The sequence below is a fragment of the Helicoverpa armigera genome, chromosome 1, assembly GCF_030705265.1.
Source record: "Helicoverpa armigera isolate CAAS_96S chromosome 1, ASM3070526v1, whole genome shotgun sequence".
Taxonomy (NCBI): Eukaryota; Metazoa; Arthropoda; class Insecta; order Lepidoptera; family Noctuidae; genus Helicoverpa; species Helicoverpa armigera.
In genome coordinates this window covers 14,660,807-14,678,629 of record NC_087120.1, presented here as the reverse complement: position 1 = coordinate 14,678,629, position 17,823 = coordinate 14,660,807, and the positions used below count along the sequence as shown (strand labels likewise).

General features: G+C 37.9%; 2 protein-coding genes across 11 annotated transcripts in view; both read left to right on the top strand.

Moving 5' to 3' along the window:
• The window catches only part of LOC110373852 (polyhomeotic-proximal chromatin protein), a 43,529-nt gene that overhangs the window by 22,212 nt on the left and 3,494 nt on the right, over nucleotides 1-17,823 (top strand). For 4 of the 10 annotated variants that reach the window (XM_064036079.1, XM_064036064.1, XM_064036071.1 and 1 more), the window contains 17 exons: nucleotides 1,229-1,421; nucleotides 2,161-2,330; nucleotides 2,991-3,100; nucleotides 4,677-4,785; nucleotides 5,567-5,669; nucleotides 5,979-6,103; nucleotides 6,710-6,796; nucleotides 8,154-8,243; nucleotides 9,015-9,092; nucleotides 10,752-10,880; nucleotides 11,482-11,617; nucleotides 12,033-12,190; nucleotides 12,998-13,139; nucleotides 13,793-13,884; nucleotides 15,729-15,825; nucleotides 16,258-16,418; nucleotides 16,965-17,184. In XM_064036079.1, coding sequence (XP_063892149.1) covers nucleotides 1,229-1,421; nucleotides 2,161-2,330; nucleotides 2,991-3,100; nucleotides 4,677-4,785; nucleotides 5,567-5,669; nucleotides 5,979-6,103; nucleotides 6,710-6,796; nucleotides 8,154-8,243; nucleotides 9,015-9,092; nucleotides 10,752-10,880; nucleotides 11,482-11,617; nucleotides 12,033-12,190; nucleotides 12,998-13,139; nucleotides 13,793-13,884; nucleotides 15,729-15,825; nucleotides 16,258-16,418; nucleotides 16,965-17,183 — 2,199 coding nt within the window. In that variant the 3' untranslated portion in view covers nucleotide 17,184. Of the gene's footprint in view, nucleotides 1-1,228; nucleotides 1,422-2,160; nucleotides 2,331-2,990; nucleotides 3,101-4,676; nucleotides 4,786-5,566; nucleotides 5,670-5,978; nucleotides 6,104-6,709; nucleotides 6,797-8,153; nucleotides 8,244-9,014; nucleotides 9,093-10,751; nucleotides 10,881-11,481; nucleotides 11,618-12,032; nucleotides 12,191-12,997; nucleotides 13,140-13,792; nucleotides 13,885-14,175; nucleotides 14,191-15,728; nucleotides 15,826-16,257; nucleotides 16,419-16,964; nucleotides 17,185-17,823 lie in introns of all 10 variants that reach the window. The other 6 variants (XM_064036082.1, XM_064036084.1, XM_064036066.1 and 3 more) reach the window with 5 other exon arrangements.
• Nucleotides 6,976-7,939, top strand: LOC135117460 (uncharacterized). Its single transcript, XM_064036752.1, has 2 exons — nucleotides 6,976-7,342; nucleotides 7,610-7,939. The coding sequence occupies exons 1-2, from the start codon at nucleotides 7,139-7,141 to the stop codon at nucleotides 7,937-7,939; spliced, it is 534 nt and encodes a 177-aa protein (XP_063892822.1). The 5' UTR covers nucleotides 6,976-7,138.

The following is a 17,823-nucleotide window of genomic DNA, read 5'->3' as shown; positions in this document are numbered from 1 at the left end:
TTGCTATGGTTGCGTACTAAAACTTTTTAAAAGGTCATGTTAAACTAGCGGTAATTAGTGAAAAAAAGGTTTTTTTATTATTATTTATTTAGAATACTAAAGTTAGTATAATATTATTGGTCAAAATTTATCAGTGTTTTAGTCAAATCATTGTTGAATCGTTTAAAAGCGTCGTCAAAAGTAGTCCAGATAGTTTAATATGACCTTACATACGTACTAATATTTGTCCCCTCTGGAGTTCTGAAACTATGGCGTATTCTTTTATATAGTAGGTACCTTGAATTTAATTGCTACAATTTCCGACCTTCAAAGATGAAATCGTATTTGTAAAACTTGTTTCGTCAATTTTCCTGTTACGAATGATTTATTTATATTCTTCTTGGAAAATCGACGAATATGTTTAAGCGTTTTTTGTTTGCTAGAATAATTTGTATTATACTTTTGTTGCATTGGCGAATACCCTTATATGTAAATGCATTGCAAAGCAAAGCGATTTTATTCATACTTTGTAATGTATGATTGAAAGGTATAACATGTTCTCGCTTGCTTATTTACTTTAGAATCAAAGAAAATATTATGATAATGTGTCGTGAGATATTAAAATAGAGTCATATATGGATCATATATCTCATGTCATGAGAACTTCTACTGTATAAAAGCTTGTGTGTTATGATACTTATTTATATTATTTTATTAGATGCCTTAAAATGGCAATAACCTGATAACACATTCGTTTGCGCAACTTTAACGCAGTAAGTTTTCGTATGCCTGCATATATTTACAAAGATTCAATACGGTGCGTATTATTTAAAGCAAAGAATAAAGAATAACCGACGCAACTTGGCGAACCCAAAGTTGGTCGAAGAGTTGCGCAGTAGACAATGTCTTTGCTGAAAGTTTCACAGCTTACAAACTTGCCAACTTAAGTCGTCTTTCATGGTAATACTTACTTATTCCTTGTCCAACTTTACACGTTAATACAGACTTCTACTTTCCCTGTGCCATCGGTAATGGGTTGTGAATAATACGCACCATAAGTATCTAAATCTTTGTAAAATTGAATGTGAAAAATAACTGCGCTTATTTTGCGCAAAGTTGCGCTAAAGAAATTGCACTAGCGCTAACATTTAGCGCAGTAATTTTAGCACAAATAATTGAATGCAATTACTTTAGCGCAAAATCAGTTCTTGCGCACTTGGTAGTCATATAGACTGTTGTATAATTTCAGGCGGGTACACAAACAATGCAGTTCGCTCCGTGGCAGATATCCGGGGCTTTGCCCCAGGTCTGGGCTGGCGGATTGCCGACCGGAGCCCCGCATCTTCTGGCTCCTAACCCCATCTTCATCCGAGGGGCGCAGCCCGACGCTCCACCTTCAATGTTCATTCAGCACTCGCCTCAGAATAATCTGCAGCATACCAGTTAGTATATTTTGTCTTTAGTTTATGATAAAAATTTGAGGAGTTGGTAAACAAAGCAATGTTAAATCTCTAAAGAAATGGGAATCATTATGTGTAAATAAAAGTATTCAGTGAAATAGTAATTTTAAGAGATGAAAAAGCAATTGATTTGTTTACCTTTTCCTAATATTCTGCTAAAATAAACCATATTTTATATTCATAAGCTACTTAAACTGATCAAATATTCCTTGCGTTTTGTTTTTTCTATATTGTGTTTGCGTTCTATCTTCTTGCGAATTTTAATGCCAAGCGATTTATTAACAGTGTTTCAAAAGCTTTTTATTATTTGTTATCACTGCATTTGCTAATTGGATTAACTATTATGTTGCGACGACGATTATGTATACGGTGGTCACCAATACATAAGAGTCAGAAAGTCTGACAACTGGTCCTACCAAAGAGTATCGTGTTGCCTAAGTTACTGGACTGAGAGGTCAGATAGGCATTCCATGTGAAACACTAGTATTCAGCTACGTCGTAGTTACCTTCTCAAACCAGCTACAAAAATAACAAAGTCTTATCTCACGAAAGCGGGTTGGTTAATGTACATGAACATCGACCACTACTGAGCCGAGATTAAGCATAAAAAGTGTGCACGTACATTGGCAAGTCTCACTCGCTTTCGTGACATAAAATAGACTGGTACTCAGAATTTCAGACATCTATAGATTCTACATCACGTGCTTACCTTAATTTCCAGGTGTCAGCGTGGCCTGTGCGACTTCAACGACTTCTAAGCCGCGGGCTTCTTCCGATGGCTTGGCCAAAGCCCCGAGGCCGCTGTCCAACATACTCCCGTCTAGCGGTATACGGCCTGGCCCGGCTTCGTCGGTTTCAACCCAGACGAGTGCCAATCAAGCTCAGAACCAGGTCTGTTAATAATATTATTATCATATCAAATCATTTATTTCATTTAGGCCTTTACAAATTATAAATAAGGTTGATTCTAGTTGCCCATTCCAAAAGTAGCTTAATATGGAGAAGAAAGGGCAAAAAACTCCATGATCTTATATCTTAGGTAGATTTTATATCTTATTATGATAATATATCTTAGATCACCAATTACTGTGTTTCGGATGACACGATAAACTGTAGGTCCCGGCAGTCATTGAACATCCTTGTCAGTCGTTACGGGTAGTCAGAAGCCAGTAAGTCTGACGCCAGTCTAACCAAGGGGTATTGGGTTGCCCGGGTAACTGGGTTGAGGAGGTCAGCTAGGCAATCACTCCTTGTGATTAGACTGGAAGCCGATCCCAAAATAGTTGGGAAAAGGCTCGGGAGGTCTGTTATTAGTCTTTTATGTCTTAGACTAATAGTTAACTATATTTGGACCTTAGGATGGATTGAGACGAGAAGAAAATGATTATACGTTAGGCATTTAAGCAAGGTGTACACTTACTCCTGCAATTTGCTTACCCATTAATCATATTATTTTCATAAATACTTAAACTTTAAAACATACATACTTAACTTTATTTATTAGTAAGGAAATTACCAAAATGGAACTCGCAACTTATCATATTTTTCCAGGCGAAACAACGCGGCAAGCCGGGCGTCCGATCCCCGGCGCCGGCCGCGAAACAAGATGCGGCTAACCAGACGAACAAGATGCAGCATCAGATACAACAGCCGAAACAACAGTGAGTATTCAGTGTTGCCAGCGTTCTGTATAGACCCCCACACACTAGCCTCCCTGCTTCTGTGAAATATAAGAGTAAATATATGTCTATGCTCCATTTGGGAAGACATTTGTATCGAAACAGCCTGTTTGGTGGGGAGTCATCAAATGACCCGACTACCCGAGTGTCAGTCTCTTGCTGACTAAAACCCACCATGTTCCCTTTTAACCCCTCTGTTTTCCACGGCCGCGGTAACTCATTCGAACAATTCCACGGAAGATACACAAGTCTTGATTTGATTGTTTTTTGTATACCTATTATTCAACACCTCAGTTGTGGCTAAAAATCAATAATAATAATTACTTAAATTGAATCAATGTGTAAAGCCGTAGTTTATTTATTTCATTTGTGTAAAAAGCTGTATTTTGTGTCTACTCAAATGGAGTATACATAATTGAGTATGCCACCCACGTGGCGTGGCTGGAAAATTAGATTTTTCATACATGATTATATTCAAGTGCGTCGGGCAACCTGTTCTAAAAAAAAATGCATCTGCGCCGGCGCATGCTTTTTTAAAACAACTTCTAATACATTCATTTTTTATTTTCTATTAGTTCAGTTACTTTCTGGGCACGCCACGTGCTGGTAAATATGAAGAAAGCATATAGAGACAGCCTTAGTTATTCAACAAAAGTACGCAAAAAGTATAATAAGATAACTCTTGCTATACTTCGTTCCGGAGCAAAGTAAACACTGACAGCAGCCCCATCTATTGTGTCTAATTCTACTTTAGAACTAAATAAACACAAAATTTCATCCAAATTGGCCAAACCATTTATATGGAGCAAAGCAAAACCCGCGTGGAAGAATCTTAGATAAACAAAATAGGAACTATCAATTGGCAAGTATGATCACATTTGGCTAATCAATCACTCATAACGTGCAAGGACAGCACAGCCTTCAAAATCAAAACGCATTTATTCCAAATTTTCTGAAAATCAACACTTTGTATATACACGATACAACCCCCAAAAGCGCCCGCCCTTCACCACTTCCTATGTGCTATTGCTAGGAAGAAGAAGTGGCGCAACAAAGTCCCTAGCTACACATGTCTGTTAATTTCAGTCTTCAAAATACATGATAAATAGAGAAAAAGAAAATCAATTATGTTCTACGCAAGTGCATACACAGAATAAAAAAAATCTTTAAATATGTACTGTTCATGTTAATTCTGTAACTCAGATCTTTCTCTATGGTCTACAAAGCGTCATACATGCGCATGCGACTTATTCTTTATCTATGGAAATGACCATAAGAAATTATTTTTGAAAAACAAAGAGAATTATCTGAAGTTACTTACTTTAAAATTAAATTGATGTTCAGCAATGTTGTTACCCAGCATGCAAGCTTTTACACAACCACACAATATTTTAGAGTTATACCCCACTTTACCATCATTTTGTACATGCAAACTGGTTGCGAGCACTTCGCACCGGTTCTATTAGAAGGACATCCTCGATAAGGTGACGGCCATTATTTTGATTGTCTAACTTTCAAAATGGGACATCCCACTAACGTTCTTGGACCTAATTTTCAGACTACTGGTGATGAATTCGGGACAGATGACTCAAATCACCAGCGTTGATAAGCCGTTGACGAAAAATATGGCGACTCAACAGGCTTTGTTGCAGCAACAAGCTATACAGGTATACCTTACAATCTTCTGTTTATGGCACAGAATTTTTTATTAATTAATCGTTACGGGTAGTCAGAAGCCAGTAAGTCTGACACCAGTCTAACCAAGAGGTATTGGGTTGCCCGGGTAACTGGGTTGAGGGGGTCAGATAGCGCAGTCGCTCCTTGTAAAGCACTGGTATTTAGCTACATCCGGTTAGACTGGAAGCCGACCCCAACATAGTTAGGAAAAAGGCTCGGAAGAAGAACATCGTCATTGATATAATGTCTTAACCTCTTGTAAGTCAAACAGTCTTGTAACAGAAAATCAATCGTGTGTCGTAAATTTGCGCTCCAACATACGACTGGTTAAATCGACAGGAAACTTTCAGACTTTTGATTTATAGATGCTTGAATAATATTTGAATATAATTACCACCGCGATTAATTCTAATCAGTAATTGAAGGACGTCAAGAGTATGCGAAAGCTGTGTTTCATTATTGTAATATGGACGACGTCTATAACACAGGTAGTTTGGCAGTAAAAAATGTTTTACCCTTCTCTCCTTTACATCTTCACTTCACATTTGTTATTTCTGGTGGTATCGGATTGCCATCCCTTCGGGTTATGAGAGTGAAGAAATAGTGAGTGCACCTGTGTCTGCGCAAATGCTTGTGCACTATAATATGTCCTGGACAGTTGGATAATCTCGTTACATGAGAACATCCGCCGTAACCTATAATCGGCTAGAAGGACATCATCACATTTATTTGATGTATAACATTGTTAACAATGTTGTTTTCGTATTCCAGCAACAACAACAGCAGCAACAACAGCAACAGCAGCAGCAACAGCAACAGCAGCTGATCCATCAACAGCAACAGACGCAACAAATGGTGCACTACCAGCAACAAGGTAAACTCATTGTAATATATTAAACTATGGTAAATTGTCTGTTGAATCGTGACTCAAATGGCTACTGCGCTGTGAGTTCCAGTTTCTTGTTTTAAAGTAATTTATTGTTTGAGTTTTTAATTATAGAATGTCTAACATAGCGAGTCTGTAGTTAGATTTTTGGCTGTGCAACAGACCATTTTCCCTAAAAGTTATAGCACAACTATACTTATTCAAAACTCCAAGTACTTGTAAAGCACTATAATTTTAAACTTTATTTTCTGCACATAAATTATTTTCCTTTCTTCTAATTGTCTTTTTACCCCACAGGAATGTCTCTAGGCATGCAACAAGGCACTCTGCCGGTCGGCTCGGTAGCTCAAACGCTGCCAATGGCGGGCATACCACAAACAATATCTATGGTACAACAGATTCACCCAGTGAGTATCTATACGGTAATGGCAACTTGTAATATATGTGTTGTCTAGCTTTACGCGGAATTTTGTGACGTTTTTAACGGTAAATAAATAGTTTTTTTATGTCAGAGTAAACAGCTGACTTTGATTAGAGCACAGAGCATGTTTTTCGATAGTAATAGGAATCATTTATTTTCAAAAATCTAAATTGAAACAGTATAAAAATCAAACTGACTTTTGCCAGCAGTTTCTGCCGCCTCTCGGGGAAACTATTCATAGGACTCGGATAACCTCTTTAAATGGGCCATCTCATATTGAAAAAAGATCTAATCGGTCCACATGTTCGCGAGATAAGCGCGTTCAGACAAACTTCAGGTTTTTAATATAGAATGTAGTCCCTTCTAGAGGACATAGTGTCGAGAAATAGCTAAACAAAGAAAAACATGTCTGCTCTACGTTTCAACATAAGCGTTTCATTTCTTATCTGCGCCGGCGCATATTTTTCAAAATCCGATATTTTTTTTCAAAAACATCCATAAAAAAAAGCGAACGTCACAAAATTCTGTCGAAATATAAAATGGCTTTGTTTGAAATATGTTCGCATTTGGATATTTACTAAGTATATTGTGTTTTTTTTTTCAATAGTTGAGTGGTATGGGCCAACCCGGGACGTTAGTCAGTCAGCTGAGCACTTCTCAACCGCAAAGCGTTCAGACTTTGCAACAACCACAGGTGTGTATACTAAGTTATTAAATAAGTCCCGGTTTCACTGGTTGGGTTCACGGGGTTGTGACGTCACGGATGCCAAGTTTGCCTGTGCTGGTTGTTGTTATTTAGAGGTATGGCAAATTCTGTTCTTCCAAGGGAGCAGTTTCCTAAGGAGTTGATGGACACCAGCCCGTTAAATTCTACTGTGCTGGACGGCACTTCAAATGTCTCCCCTGACTTGGCTGTTGAACTTCGGGTGTTCAAAGAGGAACTTCGTGCAGAGTTTCGCCTCATGCACAAAGAATTCCTTCAATTGCGGACAGAAGTGGCGCAGCTAAAAGACGCCCTAAATAAATCTGGTGAGCGATGGAGCTCGATCAGAAAATTTTGCCGATCAATAGCGATTACGTCGATAACACTATCGCTGAATTGAAGTGCCAGCTTAACGAGCGTGATCAGGAACTGTTGCTCAACGACATTGAGATCACAGGAATTCCCGAGAGTAAAGACGAAAGCACCCTCCACCTCGTGAACGTTCTCGTAGTAAAGCTCGGAATTACACTACATTTAGTCTGTTTTTTAATCTCGTAGACTAAATTGACACTTGCAAAATGTCAAACTTACAAACTGCCAGGGATATTTGACCACGCAACGCCATGCGTAATCATCAAGAATAAGCCCATTATTTCAGGATGACTTATTGTAGAAAAACGATACTTGATTTTATTAACGCTAAGTTTCGGTCGTGCCACATCACTATTTAAGAATTTGAAACAAACTGACAACACTTGTAATGTCAGTTTAGTCTACGAGATTAAAAAACAGACTATAGACGAGAGGGACGTCGTCCATGCCGAACGAGTCGGAGCTACGCACCGCAACCGTGTGGTTGCCTTGGATGGCAGTATTGCTGCTGACCCCGCTGCGCAACGGCCGCGGAGTATATCGGTGCGCCTGGCGAGGCGCGCGACCCGCGACGCGCTACTGCGCGCGGCCCGAGTGCGTCGTGGCTTGAGTACGGATGCACTCGATATGCCTGGGCCGCCGCACCGTGTCTACGTCAACGAGCGCCTCACGCGCACTAATCGCCAGTTATTTTATAGCGAGTCTGCATGGCTGGAAGTATGTGTGGACAAGGGTAGGAACAATTTTGTATCGCAACGATGATCGTTTAAAGGTAGAATCTATGAGATCAATTCCAGATAGGCTATCAGAGTTTTTATCAAAAATAAGTGAAACTGTCTATGGCCAGTTTCAAGATCCATCGCGGTAGTTGATAAATACACTTTATTTTTCTCCCTTCCTCATTTTTATCAAAAAAACCTGTTAAATAAAACTTATTACGGAAATAAGTGTTTTATGGTTATATATGATATTTCAGACCCTGGTCGGTAGCGGCTTGGTCCAGACATCCGTTGGCATGACCGTCCAACAACAAGCTGCTTTAAACCACTCCGCTTCTATGCAGACGGTGAGTTGGAATGTTTCAAACGACCCTTTGGTTCATCCGACCCTTTGATGCAACCGACCCATTGGTTCAATTAACGCAACCAAATGCAACCGAACCATTGATGCAACTGTCACACTGGCCCAATAGACACACTGGTCCAATCGACACACTGGTCCAACCGACTCACTGGTCCAACCGGCCCACTGGTCCAACCGACCCACTAGTTCAACAGACCCATTGATCCAATCGACTTGTTGGTCTAACTGACGTCATACCTTTTAGCAAATCCTATACATATTAACACTTAGAAGCATTTACAATACCTTAGATGTACCAAGAATTGTGCATTTGATTTAGAATAGGTAACAAACTACAAATATTTTATATTATAAGTACTGTATAAAGATATTTCTAGAGTGACTAACTACCTGAGCCACTGACTTAGCTGTTTTAACTGTTCTAAAGTGTGATTTGTTTTTATGTAAATCTTTAGATAAAACACAACTTCTTTGTTAATATGATGCGTTATTGAATTTCCCATATCTGGCAATAGTTTCCAATATCACTGCCGGGAAGTATAATGTATAGACATCACATTATTTAGGTTTTTGAGTAAAAGGCTCAGTTTCCACCTTCATAATTTTTTTTTTTAAATATGAAGGATGATTCAAAGATGAAGTTCTCTCATATTTTTACCAACTGAACAGCTTATTCGGTGGCTCTCAAACATAGCACATATTCCGTATGTATATGTATTTTATCTGTATATTTGAGCGGTTGAAACGTTGGCAGTCGGGGCTCGCGCTCGATGGGGCTTCGTTGCTGTCCTCGCCGCTCGTGCAAGTCTCCCCGGCCCTATTGCACCATGAGGTAGCCACCTCAAGAAAATACCATTTATTTACACTCAATCTTTATACTACATTTACCTTATTTTATCATCTACAAGTATCAAGTTGGTTCATCGTAATTTTGATTTCGATCAACGTAGATATCATGTAGTTGTATGGCATTACTATCGAATTTATTCGGCTGTGAAAGATGTATTGACTTTGATATTAAATTACCTCGTTCGGTCGATAGTTCTGTCATCTTTTCACATCTCTATTTATGTAATTCGTTGTCATTTCTTCAAAAATGATGACTTAGGGTAATCATTAAGATTGTCCAATTTGAATACATCGATTTATAAATTAATGCTAACTTTTTAACTAGGTGTAAATATATCAAAATATCATACCTTATTGACGTGGTTCTGTCGATATTCAAATTGGACATATATTTTCAATCTTCATCATTCATTCATACGTTTTATTTCATCATAATAATAAGAGGTATTAACTCTTTGTAGTCTTAAATACTTTGTAACTTTCAAATTGGCTTTAGAAGTCTTATAGCATGTTAAATGTGCATGAATAATATCAATGGGATAGTACAAATTAACCTTTAAATTGTAATATTTTTGGAATTAGGCATTCAGCAACATTGTATTAAGCAAAATAGGCTTTTCAAGGAGTTATCAGGAATATATTTGCATGTGCTATAAAAGGATTCTAACATTCGCGTATTTCGCAGTGGAAGCCATTAACTGTTTGCATCGTTACTAACTATGCGCAAGCGCATAGACCGGTAAAGGGTCATATTTATACTTAATGTCCGGTAAATCTTTAGACTGGAATGGTGGTATATCCTACGGTTGTTAGTAGAACAAAATTCCAGTGACTTCGTAGCTTATATCGGGTGTGTCATACCTAATCACATTAAATCCTATCACATATACTTTATGATATTATATGGTGAATTGTAAAAAAAATTACCTAATCCATTTAGTGGTTTGGCCACACATCACGTGTAAAGCAGAGATAAAGTTAGGAGTATCGAATGTTTTGACCAGTTGACAGCTGTCAGTTTTCAAGGGAGAATTTCCCTAAACAAATGCATGTCTTATGCATGTCTATGCGTTTCTTTTAGGTAACATGTTAAAAAATCTTTCATAGATGTAGTATACTATATATGTCGATGAAACTTTATAAATGCATGTTTTATTTAGTAGAATTACAAACTGAAATACTCATTTAGTAAGCATGATAGTTCGAAAATATTGTTATACGTCATTCTTCTAGTGATTTGTTTATTTAACTTAGAATATTAATATTTCTCGATGTATCTTTTTCTAAGGCTGATATAATTTGATAAATTTACGTATTTTTATTACTGAATATTTTGAAAATATAGGTTTCCTTTATGTTATTTATTAAGATAAATCTAAAGTCCCTTTTGTTGGGCACAAATATGACATTTTAAACAACAGTTCTACCATATGAAATATAATACAAAAAAATTACGTCGTTTATATTTAAAAAAATGTACATTTTTCTTTTATGATAAAAACATCTTTGACCACTATCTCACCTGATGTTAAGCAGTGATGCTATCCAAATGAACCTGGGTTACTTACAAGCAACATATTAAAGACTTAAAAATTCCTTGTTCCAGCTTCATAAATGTTCTAACTCATGTATTCTTGTGTAGCTAACTCTGCAAGCGGCGCAAGGCACGGTGGGTCTCATCGCTGCGCCGGTCCAGGGTTCGGTGCTGCCTCTACAAACGCCTGCCACCCTCGTCACACATGTCAAGACTGAGGATGATAAGGCTGCAACGGTGAGAATTTATATTTATTCATTGTTATATTGATAGTTCCGTTTTTTAGCTTATATAAAATAATTTTCAACATCATCTGGCTACCTGGATGCAGCAGTGTACCAGTGTTTTACAAGAAGCGACTGCCTATCTGACCTCCTCATCCCAGTTACCGTTGCAACAACGGTTACGTCAGATAATTTTACATGTCTGAATTTGGTAGCTAATGATTACGCTATAGCTTAAATGTCGAAAAAATCTTCTGCGCATGCGCGAGGAATTTATGGCCAACTTCTAACGACAGCTATTTGACATGAGCAACTTCGCAAATAACAATGCTTCTCTGAAGTTAGCTACTAAAAAAAACACCACAGTTATTCTTGTCAAACTTGTGCGAATCACAGCTGTCAAGTCAGCCATGATGTCTTGCGTATGCGCAATCATATTTTATTACTCTGTTTGACCGTTTTGCACTTTCCTAAAGCCGATTACGGTACAGAAAAATACTGTGACAAACAGCAATTTCTTTGATTGAGCTTACAGTAGTTAGACAATATTTTTATTGATGAAGAAATGATGACTTATTTCTGTACAATATACGAATATTTCCTTAATATTACAGGCGCCGGTGCTACAAATCCAGCCGGCCCAGCAAGTAGTGTCGGAAGCGACGGAGGCTTGTACCACGACGTTCAGTTCTGCGTCCGTGACCGTCACTACTGCTGATGCTGCTGTGTCTACCAGTACTGCTACTGTTGGTCAGTAACTTTACATAATTATAATTTAAGATAGGGGGTCGTTGGTTGAAGAAAAAAGGAGAGTTTCCAATAAAAATCTTTACAAATAATCTTAGTAATTCTCACATTTTCCATCTGACAACTTATTTCAAACTACATTCCGTTTTTCTTAATATTATCCAGAAGGTAGACACATTTATTAAACATTAAACTTAAAGAGATCTATTGAACATGCGTACGCTAAAGACTGTGTCAATATTATATTTATCTGTGGATTTGATCACTAGAGATAGAATTTCGACATAAGCCGCACAAGAAATGACAAGCAATGTGAAATTCTCGCCTCAGTCAGTAAAACAACACACGATTTCTAAAATAAATTCACAATAACCGCTTATGTATACTATTAACATCTCTAAAAACCTTGTTGCTGTAGGCTCAGTAACGCCAATGGAGACTTCGAAGTCAAGTCCATCGAAGGCAGACAGTCAGATCAGTACCAGTGAGCCAGCGGTCTCCGCAGCGTCTACTGTCGCGACCAGCACCGCTCCCGTGCCAAGCAGTGCTCAGCAAACTACGCCTGTTGCGCCTCAGGTAATATTACTTACGTTATACTTGAATATATATATATATATATTACTAGCTTTTGCCCGCGACTTCGTTCGCGTGGTATAGCGGCTTCCGCCAGATTTTTGGTTTTACCCACATAGTTCCCTATCTCGCGGGATAGATGGCGCTGTATGTCCGGAAAAAAATTATATTTTTTGTGATAAAAGCTGTCCTATGTCCTTTCTCAAGTTCGAAACTATGTCTGTACCAAATTTCACACAAATCGGTTCAGTAGTTTAGGCGTGAAGAAAAGATAGACAGACAGAAATACAGACAGTCAGATAGACAGACAGACGGAAAGAAAGACTGACAGTCAGAAAGATAGACAGACATACAGGCAGAAAGACAGACAGCCAGATAGTCTTACAGAAAGACAGATAGACAGAAAGACAATCAGACATACAGCCAGTCTGACAGAAAGACAGACAGATAGAAAGACAGACAGATAGATAGACAGACAGTCTGACAGATAGAAAGACAGACAGACAGTCTGACAGATAGACAGACAGACAGTCTGATAGATAGACAGACAGACAGATAGATAGACAGAGTTACCGGCAATGATTTCTCCCGCTTTCTGGGGAAAAAAGTACCTATAATTTACTCTTATTTAAGATCTATATTACTGTTTTATCAGAAATAATTTGAGCGTGAACATGTAACAAACTATTAGCGATTGCCTCCTATTTATTATAACATTATTATAATAACATATACATAACGGTATTTATTATAACATTACCCTATATACATAAAAACCAACACTACATTTACCATACCAACTTCCTTCAGGTGGTGACAACGGTAGCGTCTTCAACATCATCATCATCGACGATGACTGCTGCCATCACAGCGCCCGTGTCTTCTGGTGGCACCGCGCTCTTCAAGAGCACCCAGTGTACTCCCAGACATATGAGCCAACAAGCTGCTCATGGTATGTATACTGTACTAGCTTCCGCCAGCGGCTTCGCCCGCGTGGTGTGTTGATAAAAACAGCCTATGTGTTAATCCAGGGTATCACTTATCTACATACCAAATTTCAATCAAATCGGTCCAGCCGTTTTTGCGTGATTGAATAACAAACATACATCCATACATTCTCACAAACTTTCACATGTATAATATAAGTAAGACTATAATATTTAGATTTTGTAAGGAACTATAGAGTCCCGGATTTTTGGAAGGAGACCGTGACAATAAGCTGAAGCTCTTTTGTCAGAAACTACAGTACCCTACAGGGTTTCACCCACGTCCCAGGAGAATTTCTACCCATAGCTAGATTAAATATAATTTCAGATTAGTTATAGTGTAGCTTGAGTCAGTGTTTTATATGGAACAACTGCTTATCTGACCCCACAGACCAGTCATCCAGGCAACGGGCTTATAAAATGCTCACTACTACTCAACCTCATAAGAATTTGATAAAATAATAGATTCTTTTCATTCCATATGAACAACATTATTAGTTCAACTCTAAATTCGTCATTTTAGAAGAAGAATGAATAGGTTTTCTTAACAGATTTTATTATCTGAAATTTTATTTGCAAGAAACATGGTATATTAATTAATACATTTCTTTGATTGCAGACAAGGGTCTTCCCAAAGCGATGGTGAAGCCGAACATATTGACGCACGTGATCGAGGGCTACGTCATTCAGGAAGCCGGAGAACCTTTCGCTGTAAGTCTCATGGTCTTTGCTAAAAACACTTGAACGGTTAGTGAAAAAACAGAGAATGTCGTCCAAAGAAAACATTTAAAAAATCATAAAAAAAAAATTGCCTACTTTAAAGAGATAGGTTCTCAATTCGATCCAATACAGAATAATTTCGAAGTGACATTCTCTGTTTTTATCTACACCCTTCATTTTAATTTGAGTTGCCCCCCATTAATTCTCAATACATTTCTTTAAACCCAACCCAAAGTTATGTCACTAAAAATAACAAATTATTTTTTACACCGACGTCATCAGGAATATTATTATAAGGTATAAATAATTTTAATTCTGTCTGTCTTGATGTCGTGAGTAAAATGGCCGAGAAATAATCGCTCTGTTAAAATATCTGTCGTAAAAATGAATATGGATATGATAATATTATCTTTCGAAGCATGGCAGGATATTAAATGTATGCCAAAATATGCTTTATGTACATATGTATAAATGTTACTTACTATATGTGACTTGCCCGGCTTTGCACGGGTGTATTATAAATTATACTATGTAATATATACTTGAACGTCTTGAATGTATATTTATTCCATCTATTGACGAAAATCGCATGGAAAAACGCTGTGTAGTTTGAACGAACAGACTTGAAGGAATTCATATTATATTTTTTATGTCATTTTTTAACTTATCTATGTTCTTTTTCCCCCATTTTTTATCAATATTTTTTATATTTAATGTATTTGATTTCAATTTTGTCATGAAACATATAAATTATAGTACGTAGTGAAACACAGGTCACGTCAAATAAGTTTGCTACACTGAAGTCAGCTATTTGTATGACCGTGCGCATACGCATTCTTGTTTTATTCCTAGAAAATTTTACTTCAAAACTTTTGTTATTTTACATTGGTTGATCAAATTGATGTCCAGAAGAAGAAAAAATGTTTATTTACATATTTATTATGTACATGTTTGTACAATGTACATATTTCTCTAAGTTTCACTGTGACGGTCATATAGATCTAGTAAAATATAGTAACAAACTTCAGAGACAAAGTTATATGACGTTATCCAATGAATATAAGCACTTATATGTCTGTGTATGGCGTAGGGCAGACAGAGAAAAGCTCAGCGGAAAGAATTTTTTATCACACACGAGAAAATCAACCTTAACAGTATTTGAATAGAATTAAGTTTGAAGTAAATAGGTACACATATAATATTATGTTTGAAATATATATAAGTTATATAATTCGTTATCAATTTTTGCAATTAATTCTATACAATAGAATTACAGTTTAGCTTTAAATTACATAACTTTATCAGGTCACTGTTGCTGAGTAATAGTCTTGGAGTATATAATAAAATTATTATGTTCTTTAAAACAGTGTCTATGGAGTTCTTGACGGCCCTTCTCCAAAGACCAACTTTTTGGACCCGTACAACCAATGTGACGTTTCATAAGAACCTGCAAAAAACATTTGCCTTTGCCTGACTTATCAAGCGGGTATTATTATTTTAATAATTTGGTATTTGACTTGGTCCAAAATAAAATATTCCTTTGGGGGAAGCATCTTAAAATAGTGATACTTTCATTTGTAGTTTTGATGGAAAAAATATATACATTTTGTTATTGTTGTTTTAAGGAAAATAAGTGCTCGATGTGAAAAATCTGTGAGTCATATATTACATTTTTATAAAAATTGCATAGAAAGTACCCGTTTTTGACAGTTCATTAAACCGTACCGTATTTGAAAGGTTGATTCTCCAGTGGTTTAGAATAATCGTGTCCTCTGTCTGCCCTGGGCCTATATGTTTGTTCCGGGCGTTTGGCACGGTTGTCAACTGATTTGTAGAGTAATTTGGTGCAGGTCAACCGGCCTCTGAGGGACTGGGTCGATAAGGAACAGGACAAGGAGAATAAGCTGCCCTCGTCTGATGATGGACCGCCTCGTAAGTTGAACTACTTGTATTATTAATGTTTGAAAGGATGTATACAATTTTCCGCCAAACTGACAAATCATTTGCCTCATTTTTGCATAATCAACATTTTTTTGGAAATTTGATTCTGTTATATGCCTGAGGGAAATACTTCCCCGTACCCGAGCCGGTATTAATCCAGGATATCACCTTCCTTCACGCCAAATTGTATCAGAATTGGTCCAAAAAAGAAATAACAAACAAACACACTCTTAAAAGCCTTTATTTATGCTGTCTTCGAAAACACAGCAATGATGTGAAGAAGCAGTGCTATGATTCTGTGAAAATATCGATAATTGCTGTGTTTTCTTCTACACATAATACCAGTTTTGTCTTAATGCAAAACAGTCATATTATTTTCCCTTTACAATGTTTATTTGTTAATAACCTTTACGAATACAACAGGTAAAAAGCAAATGCTAGAACACTCGCCCAGCGTGGGTCGTATCAGCTCGTCGAACGAGAGCGCGGCTCATAGCACTGCTTCCAACTCGAGTGCTAAGGCGGAAGCGCCCGAGCCTAGCGCTGAGGCCGCACCCAAAATACCTAACGCTAATAAGTGGACTGTGAGTATACATTACATTATTCATTTACCTAGCCTTTTCCTAACTATGTTGGGGTCGGTTTCCAGTCTAACCGGGTGCATCTGAGTAGGTGCAAGTGTTTTGTGAGGAACGACTCTCTATCCAACCTCCACAACCCAGTTACCCGGGCAATCCGATAGAAACCCAGTTACCCCTCAGTAAGACTGACAATAGGTATCTGTGGAGATAAAAGGAGGAGGCCTATGTTCAGCAGTGGACGTCCTATGGCTGAGATGATGATGATGATGATGAAGACTGACTATCACAATTTCTGGATTCCGAATGCCTGAATGAATGACTGTCAAAGATGTAGAATTGACGGCCGCGACCCACCAATTTATCGTGCCTTCCAAAACACGGAAGAACTCGTTATGACAAGATGGTCAACCATCCACGGACCGACCGCGTCAGGCGTTGCTTAACCTTGTAATCAATCGACCCGCGTTGCTTTGATTTAGCTACAAGCTAATACATACACACATAAACACACTAAACGATTAACCTAACTAATCCCCTTCTTTTCCCCAGGTATCGGAAGTCTGCGACTTCATCCGCAATATCCCCGGCTGCGCTGGCTACGCAGACGAGTTCCTCATGCAAGAGGTAGACGGCGAGGCCCTGCTCCTCATCAGACCGGAACACCTCGTCATGGCGCTGTCCATGAAACTGGGGCCAGCCCTCAAGATTGTCGCCTGCATCGACTCCTTGCGTCCGGAGAGCGAACAGTCTTCGCATGATCATGACTGAGGTAAGATTGAAGCTTCTTCTTCCCAGCAAAAATATATAGGAACTGGTGAAGGGTGGTTTTGTTGTTGAAATTCGAAAAATTATGATTTATTTTGAATTTGAATGAAAGCTTTTTTTTAACGACGTCAAAAATCATCAAATGTCCCCTCCCGCTGTGGGTTAGCAGCGGTGAGGGAGTGTTAGACTCTTACTGACTAAAAACCGTCGTGTTCCGTCGTAGGCCTTTTATGTACCAAGGCCGCGGTAACTCTTTCGAACAATCCCGCAGCCCCAAGCTTTTGTTTTGACTTTGCTTTATTAATAACTAGCTGTTTTCACACGCGTCTCAGGAGAATTTGTTTCCGTACCTGGATAAAGTATGGATACCTTAATCGGGGATAGTGTAGGTTCTACTGGAAGAATTTTTCGAATCGGTTCAGCAGTTTCGGCGCCTTTGGATGCAACAAACAAGCAATAACTTTTTCTTCTTTATTTTATTACTAGCCGTTTTCACGTGGTTTCACCCGCGTCCCGTGGAAGCAGATAATATAGCTTTCTATTGGTAAAAGAATATTTAAAATCGATCCAGTAGTTTTTGAGTTTATCAATTACAATCAAACAAACAAACAAAGTTTTCCCCTTTATAATATTAGTATAGACA